This window comes from Cheilinus undulatus, linkage group 6, assembly GCF_018320785.1.
Source record: "Cheilinus undulatus linkage group 6, ASM1832078v1, whole genome shotgun sequence".
Lineage (NCBI taxonomy): Eukaryota > Metazoa > Chordata > Actinopteri > Labriformes > Labridae > Cheilinus > Cheilinus undulatus.
Window position 1 is genome coordinate 7,943,506 of NC_054870.1, and position 12,424 is coordinate 7,955,929.

Below are 12,424 nucleotides of genomic sequence, written 5' to 3' on the forward strand. Positions count from 1 at the left end.
ATTTTGTTGCTAAAGTCAGGCATACACTGTGCACATTTTAAGCCAATTCCAACACTAATTTTGAGCCGCATGACTCACTTGGAAATCGGGCTTGTTTCACACATCCATCTGGGAAACTTTCAATACTAAGCGTTTGGGAAAGGGCAGAGGATTTGAAAAAAACTCGGAGTGTGATTGGATGAATGTTCTGTGACATTTTTAAAGGCCAATCAGAGCAACAAAACACGTGGCGTAGCTGCTATCGAGGTGCGCACGCACAGCTACCGAGGAATAATGCAAATAATGTCGTTTTTGAAAATAAAACAACTCACTGCTGTTCTTTGTTCCTCTTTTAACACAGAAATGTCGTCAAGTTCTGATAAAACTGGCGCTTTAGCAGCATCCAGGCTAAGCTCTTATGCCAAAATTGCACCGGCCTCTTGTTGCAGCTTGCTTACGTCATGACTCCGCCGCGCCTAAGAGTACTGCCCCTCGTCGCTGATTGGTTCTTAGCTTCTTTAGCGACACTAGCTGTGTAATCAACGTTACAACATCAGCTAATGTGGCTGAGTAAGCTATAGCAAACATAGCTAATGCTAGCTTATGTAGGTGCTTTATGAGCTTAGCTTTAGCTACATTAGCTATTTATCTATGTTAGCTGCGTAGATATGTCATCTACATTGCTTTCCCAGCTAACAAAGCTACATGAGCTACACTTGCTGTGTTAGAATGTTTGAATGGAAGATGAGCTGTAAAGACACTGTTTACAGAGCTTTATTAAACATTTTGAAATTATTTTTTGCAGGTCAGGTTTTTGGCTTTTAGCTTCTGTTATCTCTACCATTACCTTAACCCTAACTAACCCTAAACAGAAGTTTAATCGTATGTTATTTTGATTCTTGAGCATGTATTTCAGGTTGGACAAACACGGTGTCTCACATGAGAGTGGCCGTAAGAGACCAAAACAGTTCTTTGTATCAGGCTATAAACATGTGCATCTGTGCTTTAAAGTTGAATATTTTAACATAAGTCTCCACGGGGATCAACTCACTGCAGGAGACAGTCTCTAGAAGACACCAGAGGAGCTGGAGTGTAGACAGCATGGTTGAATTTCTCCAGTTTGGAGCCTTTTCATTGGATACTCATATACTTCAGTGTTGCCCGCTGGTCACTTGCATTAAGCAGCACAACCCAAAACTAAAAGAGTCAAAATTGTAGACTGGGATGTAGACTCACCATTGAAGGGGTTGATCTGCCTCGCCATCCTCTGAATGATGGCGTTCTTCACCTCCCTCCTCCTAACACACTGAATCCCCAAGTTCTGAAAACTACAGAAGAAGAAAAATTATCACTTGACTGTCAACAAAATGCACACCAACAAATACACTTGAAAAAGTTGTGGTCTTCCACATCTTCATGTCTGACAGACTTGTTAAAAGTTTCGAGAAACTCAGTGAGAAAAATAATCTGAATTTACTGCAACCAGGAGTTATAATTACATGCACACATACACACCAAACACACTTGGATGATGTCACTTGGGGATTTCCCATAATACCATCCACATCACAGACATGATCTGACAAATATTCTGTGTCTGTCTGTCAGGGTTGTGTGGGTGGGTGTATGTCTGTGGGTATTTTTCAATGATATTTTATATCTCTGAATGTACACCACTGGTTTTTATGTTGTTTATTGTGTTGTTTGTTTTTTGTTTTGTTGATGATTTATTCCTTTTTGTGTTCTTTGTAATGTTGTTTTGTTGATATTTCTTTGTTTTTGATCTTCTTTTGTTGATTCTGTAGTTGTTTTTGTGCCATTGTTTATGTTTTTACACTTTATGGACAAAAGTATTTGGACACCTGACCATTACACCAGCTGGGATTGTAATGATTGTATTCAAATACATGTATTTCAATATGGAGTTGCCCCCCCCCCCCCCCTCCCTTTTGCAGCTATAACAGTCTCCACTCTTCTTAGAAGGCTTTCCACAACATTTCAGGGTTTTTCTCTGGGAATTTACAGCCATTCATTCTGCCAGGCACTGATGTTGGGCGAGAAGGTCTGGCTTGCAATCTCAGTTCCAGCTCATCCCAAAGAATTGGCCTTGGCCTTGGTGATGTTAGGCTTATATAGAAACCCATTCATGAAGCTCCTGCTACACAGTTTAAGGTGGCTTTCACATTAGGGACCCGGTCCCGGATCCGAGTGCACTTGAGCCCAAAGTCCGGTTCGTTTCGGTAGTGTGAATGCAAACGAACCGTGCCTGGGTACCGGGCCTGGGCCCACTTGGGGAGGTGGTCTTGGGCGCGATTCAAGTGGACTCTGGCATGGTTCGGATGAGATGTGAATGCAACTGCACTCAGATATGGCACAGATTGTTGTATCAGCTTTATGACATCATTGAAAAAACTAAACTTCTTTAAACAGCACGGCAGTTTGTTCACATTTTTCCTCAGTAAAGGGCGGAAATCATCAGAATCCAGTCAATAAATGGTCTGCTGTGCTGACAGGCAGGCTGACAAGAAGTCACACTTAGTGGGTGGGCTGTTAGGTTGATCCAAAGTTCGGTTGAGACCGCGATTTCAATATGGAAGCATCCACGGATTGGCTTCAAAAGTCGTTTTACTCCGCCTATTGTAAGCAGACGACTGGCGTCACACGGGGTTTGTCCAATTCTTTCTACAGTCTATGGTCAAAACAAAAACAATCTTCTTCTTCTTTCTCCTCCTTTGCGGGGTTGTAAACCAGCTACGTGCATACCGCCACCTGCTGTTTCACACCGAGTAAATACAGAAGTGCGCCTGGGCACGGTTCGATATTGCTAGTGTGAAAGCAAGCCTGCAGGGGAAGGGGGAGGAATCGCGCCATGGCGCGGTTCGAATCAACTGGGCCTAATGTGAAATCACCCAGTGCTAACATTACTGCTACTGGAAGTTCAGAACTCTTCAGCTAAGGAATCAGCAGAGTGGTGGCGCCTTAGTAGTCGTTGACCATGCTCTGTGATTTTACATGGTCTTCCACCTCATGGCTCAGTTGCTGTTATTCCTAAACACTTCCACTTTCTAATAATATCGCTAACAGTTGACTGTGGAATATCCAACAGGTATGAAAATCCAAAAACGTCTCTTTGCAAAGGTAGCCTCTTTGTTTTTGCATAATCATTGGTTTATTCTGTGTCATTTGTGGTACTGTTTTATTTTTGTTGTTGTTTAGTTGTAAGCTGTTTTGTCAAGATGAATTGTTACTGTTGCTGTTGTTTTGTGTAAATATTAGTTTGCTTATTGTTTGGTTGTTGGACAAGGGCGGTTCAAGGGGGTGGCCAGAAGTGACCCTGACTTTTGATTGGTCCCCCCCAGTGGTCAACCGAAAATCCTACATTATGATTGGCTGTGTGCTTTTTCAGAGGACATACTTGCACTGTGATCACCTAAGTCAAAAACCACTATCGTTGCGTTGTTAGTGTGTGGTTGTCATTTAATCAGAGACCTGAGATGATGCTACCTGGATGTTTAGTCGTTGCGTTGCTATTGTTTTAATTTCTTTGATGCTGTCCTGATGTTGAGTAGTTATTATCTTTGTTTGGGTGTGCAGTATGCTGTTGTTTTATTTGTATTATTGTCAGCTGTTGTGTCAGACTTACGCGATGACTCGCCGATCTGGTCCAAACTCGGCCTCATAGAATCCGTCTCTGCAGTCTTTACCCACAAGGTCATGAGGATGAGGACGGTAAGGCTCATTTTTAGTCACCAGGTACACCTTCACCTTTCCTTTACCGCTGTAGTTCAGGATCTGAGGTGTTGAGGAGTAATGCGTTATTTTAAAAGACACTGCTATTTTTCTCTCCTGTTAATACAGATTTCCTATAAGTATAATGTTCATTTCAGTAAAGTATAGGTGTATGCATGCTGATGACTTCCTTACCTGCAGACTTGGGTAGGTGCGGTTGTTGTCGCTGCTCTTCTCTCCTGGGATGCTGCCTGCTGAGCGTCCTTCACATTTGTACCTGAAGCGCATTCCTCTCTGCTTCGGCTGCTCGAAGATCTGCACTGATGGTTCACACACTGCAGGGGGTTGGAAACAGGGAGAACATACAGTGAGGGCAGGAGGAAACAGACGGTGAAGACCTCCTGTGAGGAACATGGACTAAGCAATGAAACTCGTGGATGGTATTGTGTCTCAGGGCTCTTCGGATCACTGAAATCAATCTCAGACACCTGTGATAATTATTTTGCCAGGAGCCCAATTAAAGGAAAACTACTTAAGAAGGACATTCCACATTATGAAGCAGGCCACAGGTTTCAGCATTATAGGAAAGAGAAAGAATCTCTGCTGCTAAAAAGCATCAAATAGTGCAATGCCTTGGACAAGGAATGAAAACATGAGATATTTCATGAAAACTTAAGCGTGATCATCGTACTGTGAATAAATTTGTGGCTGATTCAGAGCACAGATGGGTTTGTGCAGATAAAGGCATAATGAGGAAGGTTTCTGATAGACAAATACATCAGATTAAGAGAGCAGATGCTAAAAGCTGGTATTTGAAGCTGCTGGTGCCTCGAGAGGCAGAAACTCTCCAAAAACTCACAAGTTCAATGGATGCAAGAATAGTGAAGGTGATATCGAAGAAGGGCTCCTATGTTAACATGTAACTTTGCCTGTTAAGATGTTTTTGATTTAAAAAGCTTTAGACTTCAGTAAATATGACCTCCTAAAGCTTCAAATTCAACAAATGACCAATTGCAGTTCTTAAGAACCTATAAAATTCTTTGAAACTCTGTTGTGCATAATAATGTGGAACAGAGCACTTGAGTTTTTTAATTTTTTTAAAAAAAGGAGGTTTGTTCAATAAAATTTGAATTATGCTCTAATGGTTGATGACTTATTTAGGACAATCAGAGAAACATGGTGTGCACACACTGGACTAAGATAAGGTTCTGTGCCAAGTTAAGGTACACATAGTATTTTTTTGATAACTGAATGCCTTTAATTAGGCAGCCCAAATTTTAAAAAACACTTTTTTTATTTTAATGATCAGAGTATAAATTCAGCTATCAATTTATTCATATTTTATATCAACTGATAAAAAATGTACAAAGTAACTGTCAATCATGCAGTAGTTGAACAGGTAAACCAGGTAAACCCTAACTTTAATTTTTACTTTTTCTACCAAAAAATGTTACCTTTGGCAATTACTGTCGTTATATCTGTCTGAAAATGTTGACAGTGTTGGTGTGCAGTTTGGAGAGCACCTGCAATCTTCACTGGATTTATTGCTCTTAAACAACGTGTCTCATTAATTTAAAGTATTTTATTACTTTTTGTTTAAATTAATCATTAAAATGACAGAGACAGAATCATTTTCAAACATTTGGTATCAAAGGAATAAAAAGAGAGAGACATTATGACAACCTGTTCATATTTAAGAGTTCACATCTGTTTTGTTTGTTTGCATGTTGGAGATAAAGTTTGTGTCAAAGAGGAATAAAGGAGCTGAGCATGCATGTAAGTGAAAGCTTCTCTTTTACAATTCATGTACGTATAGCTGTGTCCAGGTTAAAAACTGAGTCCTCTGAGCAAACAGGAAACATGGTAAATGCTCATTTCTCCTTTTTGTCTTTAATTATAAACTCAGCCTAACTTCCTCTTTTACTTCTGCATCTCTCCTCCCTGCTACATGTTGCGCTTTTTCTCAATCATTTGGAAGATTTTTCGAAACACTCCCTAAACACTAATGCAATTGTTACAACAGTTTTAAGGTATACTAAAACTCTGTTGCATTTTTGCAAAAGGAAGTAAGTCATCCAGAACATTTCAGTAACTGTATGTTTCAAAACTAATATGAGCCCCATCAGAGATGCCAACAAAAGGCATTTTATCACTTAGAGAACGCTGTGTCAAGCCAATGCAGAAATATTACTTTGTTTTTACTGCATGCTGAATTAATTACTGAAATGCCTGCCTTTCTGGTTTTAAGTACATTTCAGAGCAAATGCTCCAAAAATCAGCTGTAAGAATTCTGACAAAGACATTAAAAGAGCACACATTATGCTGAGTTACACCTGTATGTTTTTAGAGTTGATTTTAAGATTATATTACTGGTTTATTAGTCTTGCCCACTCTTATATATCAATTTTAGCTTTTGCAATATGAGCCCAGTAGAGCCCACGCTGCAGGAATAACTACTGAATGGTTTCTTAACAATGCCCAAAGTCCAAACCAACAGTACAAACATATTACCGACTGCTGACCTGACAAACGTCGAGAAGACAATCAGTCACACCCTTCACAAGGAGGGTAAGCCACATAAGGTCACTGCTGAAAGGTCAGGCTGTTCTCAGAGGCTGTATCATAGCATAATCACGGAAAGTTGATGCGAGAGGAAAAGTGTGGCAAGAAAAGGTGCACAAGTGACAGGGATGAGCTCAGCCTTCAGAGGATTGTCAAACAAAGCAGATTCAAGAACTTAAGACAGCTTCAAAAGGAGTGGACCGAGGTAATAATAGCCACAGTAGGTAGTAGTAGGTAGTAATAATAATTATAATAATAATAACTTTATTTGTATAGGACTTTTAAAAACATGGGTTTACAAAGTGCTTTGGCATGTGCAGAAGCAAGTACAAAAACAAAGCAACAACCCAGACAGAAGACAAGAAGAACGTGACATGTAGACAGATAATAATTCATCTACATCGAAAAAGAGCGACAATATAGATCAAAACCTAGATGACCTGTGATGCCATGCAAACTAAGACATCACAGACATCAATCAGAGTGCGGACATGAACCATACTGCACAACGTGAACATCATCAGGATGCAGGCAAGTCACAGACATCAGTACCATAAATGATAGGAACCCAGGCAACGCAGGAACCCAGCTACACAGGCTGAGACCGAGAGGACCAAGATTAAAGACATAAGAAATTAAAAGAGAAACAGTAAAATGTAAATAAGAGGGCAAAAAGAGATAATAAAACAGGATAAAACAACCTCTAAAACTGTAAAAGCAGTAAAATTGATAAATATTATAACAGAGGTAAACAAAAGGGGAAGCAATGAAGACATAAAATCAATAAAGTGAGGAAGACAGTAATGATTAAAAACAGCCAGGGGGCAATGAAATAAAATGAGGTTGACAGGGAGTAAAGGTGAGATTAAGAGGAAATTAAACTAAAATACGTAAGAATCTGTGAGAAGATAAAAACTAAATATGAGGAAGACGACATCACATAAAAGCCAGTCTATAAAATGAGTTTTAAGAAGTGATTTAAAAGATGTCAATGACTCTGCATGCCTTATCTCCTCGGGCAGGTTGTTCCAAAGTTGAGGGGCTCTGATGGAGAAGGCCCTGTCACCCTTAGATTTGAGTCTCGACTTTGGAACGACCAGGAGGTTCCCACCCGAGGATCTGAGGCTGCAGGCTGGGACATAGGGGATTAAAAGGTCTATGATATAATCTGGAGCCAGACCCTTCAGTGCCTTAAAAGTAACAAGTAAAATCTTAAAATAAATTCTAAAACTAATGGGTAGCCAGTGTAAAGGTGCTAAAATCGGGGTGATGTGATGTTGTCTGTTAAAACCGGTTAGAAGCCTAGCTGCTGCATTTTGAACCAGTTGAAGGCGAGAGAGGGATTTTTGGCTGAGACCTGACAGGAGAGAGTTGCAATAGTCCAGACGGGAAAAAATGAGTGCGGGGATTACCTTTTCCATATCTGACTGGTGGAGAAATGGTTTTATTTTGGCAATTGTGCGTAAATGAAAAAAGCATGACTGTATAACTTAATTGATGTGTGTTGTGAAGGTGAGGTTGGAGTCAAATACTACTCCTAGATTTCTAGATGTTGATTTAATATTTGAAGACAATGGACCAAGGCTGTTTCTAATTGTATTGGGAGAGTTTGGAATATTGAAAAGAATGATTTCGGATTTGGAATTACTGAGTTGTAGGAAGTTTTGTGCCATCCAGAAGTTAATATCATTTAGTAGTCTCACAATTAATGAGATGGGGATCACACTGGTGCAGTGAACGAATCTCATGTAATAGTAGTTAAAGACACCTGTGTCTGGGGCGCAGGTGGCCGAGTGGTTGAGGCGTACCCATGTACATGGATGGCCCGCGGCCTGAGGCCCTTTACCACGTCTTTCCCCCGCTCTCGTCCCTGTTTCTGACTCTATCCACTATACTCCTCTATCAAATAAAGGCACAAAAATGCCCAAATATACACCTTTAAAAAATCAAGACAGACACCTGTGTCTGACAGGTCCAATCACTGGATTATCAGCATTCCTGGCTACCATTACACCATGAAGACAAAAGAAAACTCACAAACTGAGTGATCGTGCAAGAAGAAGAAGACTAGTAAGAGAGGCCACGAGACACCTATGACTACTCTGAAGGAGTTACAAGCTTCAGCGGCTGAGATGGAAGAGACTCTGAATACAGCAACAGTAACCCTGGTATTAAATCTCCACTAGAGTTCACCAAAAGGCATGTGGGAGACTCCATGATCAGGTGGAAGAAAGTTCTGTGGTCTGATGACTAAAATGGTGCTTTTTGGCTATCAGACAAGACACCAAACACTGCACATCACTATTAACACACCATCCCCTCTATGAAGCACAACGGTGGCAGCATCATGCTGTGGGGATGCTTCTCAGCAGCCAGCTCTGGAAGGCTTGTAAAGGTAGAGGGTAAAATGGACGTGGTAAAATATGGGAAAATCCTGGAGGACAATCCTCTTTTGTCTGAGACAATGACCCGAAGCATACGGCAGATAAATTTGTAAATATCAGCAGGATGTTTCATATTTGCTGATATTATCTTTTTAAAGTAACACCATGTTAATAATAGTTCACATCCCTAAAGGCCTGTGGCCATTTCGTTAAAGCAGAACCTCTTCAAATCAGGCTATACTTTTACAATATCAGTGACTCTTTGCCTTCTTCCTCTTCCTCTGTTCTGTCCTCTCCTACCACCACGTACTCTTACGCCCCTATTTCCTCTTCAACAAGCATGAAGCTGCTGTTCAGGTTCCTCCATTTTCAGAAACGGTAGCAATGGGAACCATCTTTATTTTGACTACTAGCCCATTATTGTCAGCCAGTGTATCTTTGGCCAGTGCACTGCAGCAGACATGACAAACACTCCATGTCAGAGGTATTCAAAGGTGTACTAACTTTAATGTCAGACAGAATTTGATAAGTGAAAGGAGAATTTTGCAGGTTATGCTAAAAGAGATGATTATAATATGCCAATAATAATATAATTAGAGTGAAATTTTTGCAGTTTTGCTGAGATTTTTTTCTTACTCTTTTGCATAGATGCACCAAAAAACATGATCACTTTGAATGAATGGCAAAGCAGCATACTTGGCTGTAAATTAGAGTTTATATAGAGTGAGCATTTTCATGCTGCAGGTCAGTGAGGTATCTTTAGATGAGCTGACCAGTGTTCAAACAAAGAGTCTGAAATACAGACTTGTGAACGCATCTGAATGTTTGAACAGAGACTGAGAGAGTTTACAGAGAAACACACTGAACAGCAGGTTTGAAAGAGAGGAACTAAAACTGATACACCACACAGTGACACAAGCACAGAGACGTCACGCATATCAAACAGGTCCTTTCACATATCTGACATTATTCTGAGGCCGTAATGATGCTCAGCCAAACCTGCCCAAATATGAGTGCAGCTCACACCTCCACACCCACATACACCCCCAAACACACACTCACAGACAGCTTTAGGAGAAAAAAGAGGAAGTGAAGAGGCTGCGGTGCGTTCACTGCCTGTAGGACGTGTGCAGACAGGCAGCTGTGGTGTGTTTGAGTACTTACTGAGGCTTGGATCCTCGAGCATGGACGGCAGCAGGACTGAGGACACTGGGAGAGATTTAACCAGTCATTATGAGCATTTATATCGACTATAACACCTTTTTAAGCTGGTTCAGGAGTGATAAATAATTCTGACTTTCAATCAACACAGCACTGAGGAGGAAGTATGCAGGTTCATGTAAAAGATTTAGTGAGGAACTAATGCTGCTGTTCATGCAGACAGACGAATAACACAGTCTTAAAACGTTTATAAGTTCACTCATGATCATTAACAGATAGATTAAAGTGTTTGTACTCACCGTCCATGATGCTGAGTCTCTGTTTTACTGTCTCTCTCTCTGTGTCTCCCTGCAGAGGCTGGCTCTGAATGACTGACAACATAGGAGCACCCAAATGTGTTAGAGCACTGTCATGGGGAATTCCCCTCTGATCCCGCCCCTTTTCATTGAACTGACCAATGAGAGGCAGTCTTACTTGTGAAATGCCTGCCCCCTGCCGTACGGAGAGGAGGACACAGGAGAAAGTAAAAGAGGACATGGAAGACGGCAGAGAAAATGACGTGTGCAAGAAGAATTAAACTCTTATGATAAATCAATTTACAACATCCTAGTTCATTTTTATATCCAGCTTGGTTCATTTTAAATCCTAAATCAGTGATACTCACGGTGAGGGTCTTAAGGCACATATAGTTCTTTTTTGTCTGACTTGGAAATAATTAAAGCAGAAAATATATTTAAAAATAGATAGTTTGTTTTCCACACTTATACAGTAGGCTTTAACTTGTATTGCATTAGTTTTTGTCTTTATATTTCCATCAGATTTTTTGCAAAAAAGGACATAAAAGATACATTGTATTGATTCAACGTAGCAGTTGTGTGATGAAGCAGATTTCTAATTCAACATAAAAAAGATATTTTTTGCCCATCATATAATTATTTTTGTCAGCTCTGTCAGATGTACTAAAATATATTCAATTGTATTTTATGAATTCAATATTCAGTTATCTTTCACTGGTATTCAGCAATATTTCTAAGTAAAATGTATTATTTTAACTTATTTAATTTTTCACTCATCTGATGTTTCTCATCTCTGAATTTCATATCAGTTTTATCAGTTTCAAAACATATTAACTATATTAATCTTTTCTAAAATATTGCATACAGATTATCTATTATTGTAACAAACAGGCAGAATAAAATCAACAGTGGATTATGCATTTTTGTAAAAAAATATATAAACTTAAAACAAAAAGTAAGGCAATTTGTGTTTGGTACATTATTTCTTTGTTGTAACAATGCTTCTTGGTAAGAAATCTTATACTGATTGAAAGCCTGTTTATCACCCTTTTAAATGATGCCACATTTGTAAGGATCATGCATTTGTGGGATGAGCAGCAGAGCTGAGTATGTGGGTTGCGCCCATGAAAAATGTGCGGAATCTTCTCTGCCAGTGACAAACAGCTTGTTCTGCTGTTGCTATTGACTCTTATTTTGAGCTTCTGGTACCTCCAGGTGCTGCCAATCAGGTGCCTGATTGGCAGCATCTGTGAGCATGGGCCCTGCTACAGTGGTCAGTAGATGTCTGCTATAAGAATCAGCATGCCACGTTTGACTGATCTGGATGGGGCCCGTTGGTCAGGCAACTTCAAGCCGGTGTTCAGCAAAACCAAGTTTCTGTATTGTTTGGAGTGAACCCTAGTACTATCTCCAGACTGAAGGCCAAGTTCCATATAACGGGGAATGTCAGAGACAGGCCGCGAAGCAGGCGTCCCAAGAAGACAACACCCCAAGAATACTGTTTTTTCACCCTGTCAGCAAGAACTCTATCCTCCAAGATGACAACACTCGCCCCCACAGAGCGGGTTTATCAGAGACTAACTCCAGAATTTGAGAGTGGAGAGGATGGAATGGCCTGCCAGCAGTCCTGACCTTAACCCCATTGAACACTTGTGGGATCAGCTTGGGTGTGCTGTTCATGCCAGAGTGACCAACACAACCACGTTGGCTGACTTGTGACAAATGCTGGTTGAAGAATGGAATGCCATCCCACAGCAGTGTGTGACCAGGCTGGTGACCAGCATGAGGAGGAGGAGCTATGGTTCTTCCACACACTACTGAGGCTCCTGTTTGTTGAAAGAAAAAATTGTTAAATTGTCAATATGTCTTGTTTCTTCAAACTTCAATTATTCAGTCCACCTAACACCAAACAAGAGTCAATGGCAGAATCAGCTGTTTGTTATTGGCAGAGAAGATTCCGCACATTTTTCATGGGTGCAACCCACATACTCAGCTCTGCTGCTCATCCCACAAATGCATGATCCTTACAAATGTGGCATCATTTAAAAGGGTAATAAACAGGCTTTCCAACGGTATAAGATTTATTACCAAGAAACATTGTTACAACAAAGAAATAATGTACCAAACACAAATTGCCTTACTTTTTGTTTGAAGTTTATAAACACACACACACCATTTATTAGGTACACCTTGCTAGTATTGGAACTGCTTACATTTTTTTGTTGCATAGCTTCAACAAGGTGTTGGAAACATTCCTCAGAAATTTTGGTTTGTATTGCTACATTTATCGGCTGCACATCAATGATGTGAGTC

General features: G+C 40.3%; 1 protein-coding gene across 1 annotated transcript in view; it reads right to left on the minus strand.

Annotated features, from left to right (window-relative positions):
* Positions 1 to 10,211, minus strand: part of rel (v-rel avian reticuloendotheliosis viral oncogene homolog) — a 33,469-nt gene extending 23,258 nt beyond the window's left edge. Inside the window, exons 1-5 of the mRNA XM_041789659.1 lie at positions 10,115 to 10,211; positions 9,819 to 9,863; positions 3,904 to 4,043; positions 3,623 to 3,771; positions 1,216 to 1,307 (exon numbers count right to left, since the gene is read on the minus strand). Coding sequence (XP_041645593.1) covers positions 1,216 to 1,307; positions 3,623 to 3,771; positions 3,904 to 4,043; positions 9,819 to 9,863; positions 10,115 to 10,196 — 508 coding nt within the window. The 5' untranslated portion in view covers positions 10,197 to 10,211. The remainder of the gene's footprint in view (positions 1 to 1,215; positions 1,308 to 3,622; positions 3,772 to 3,903; positions 4,044 to 9,818; positions 9,864 to 10,114) is intronic.
* Positions 10,212 to 12,424: the final 2,213 nt, after the last annotated feature.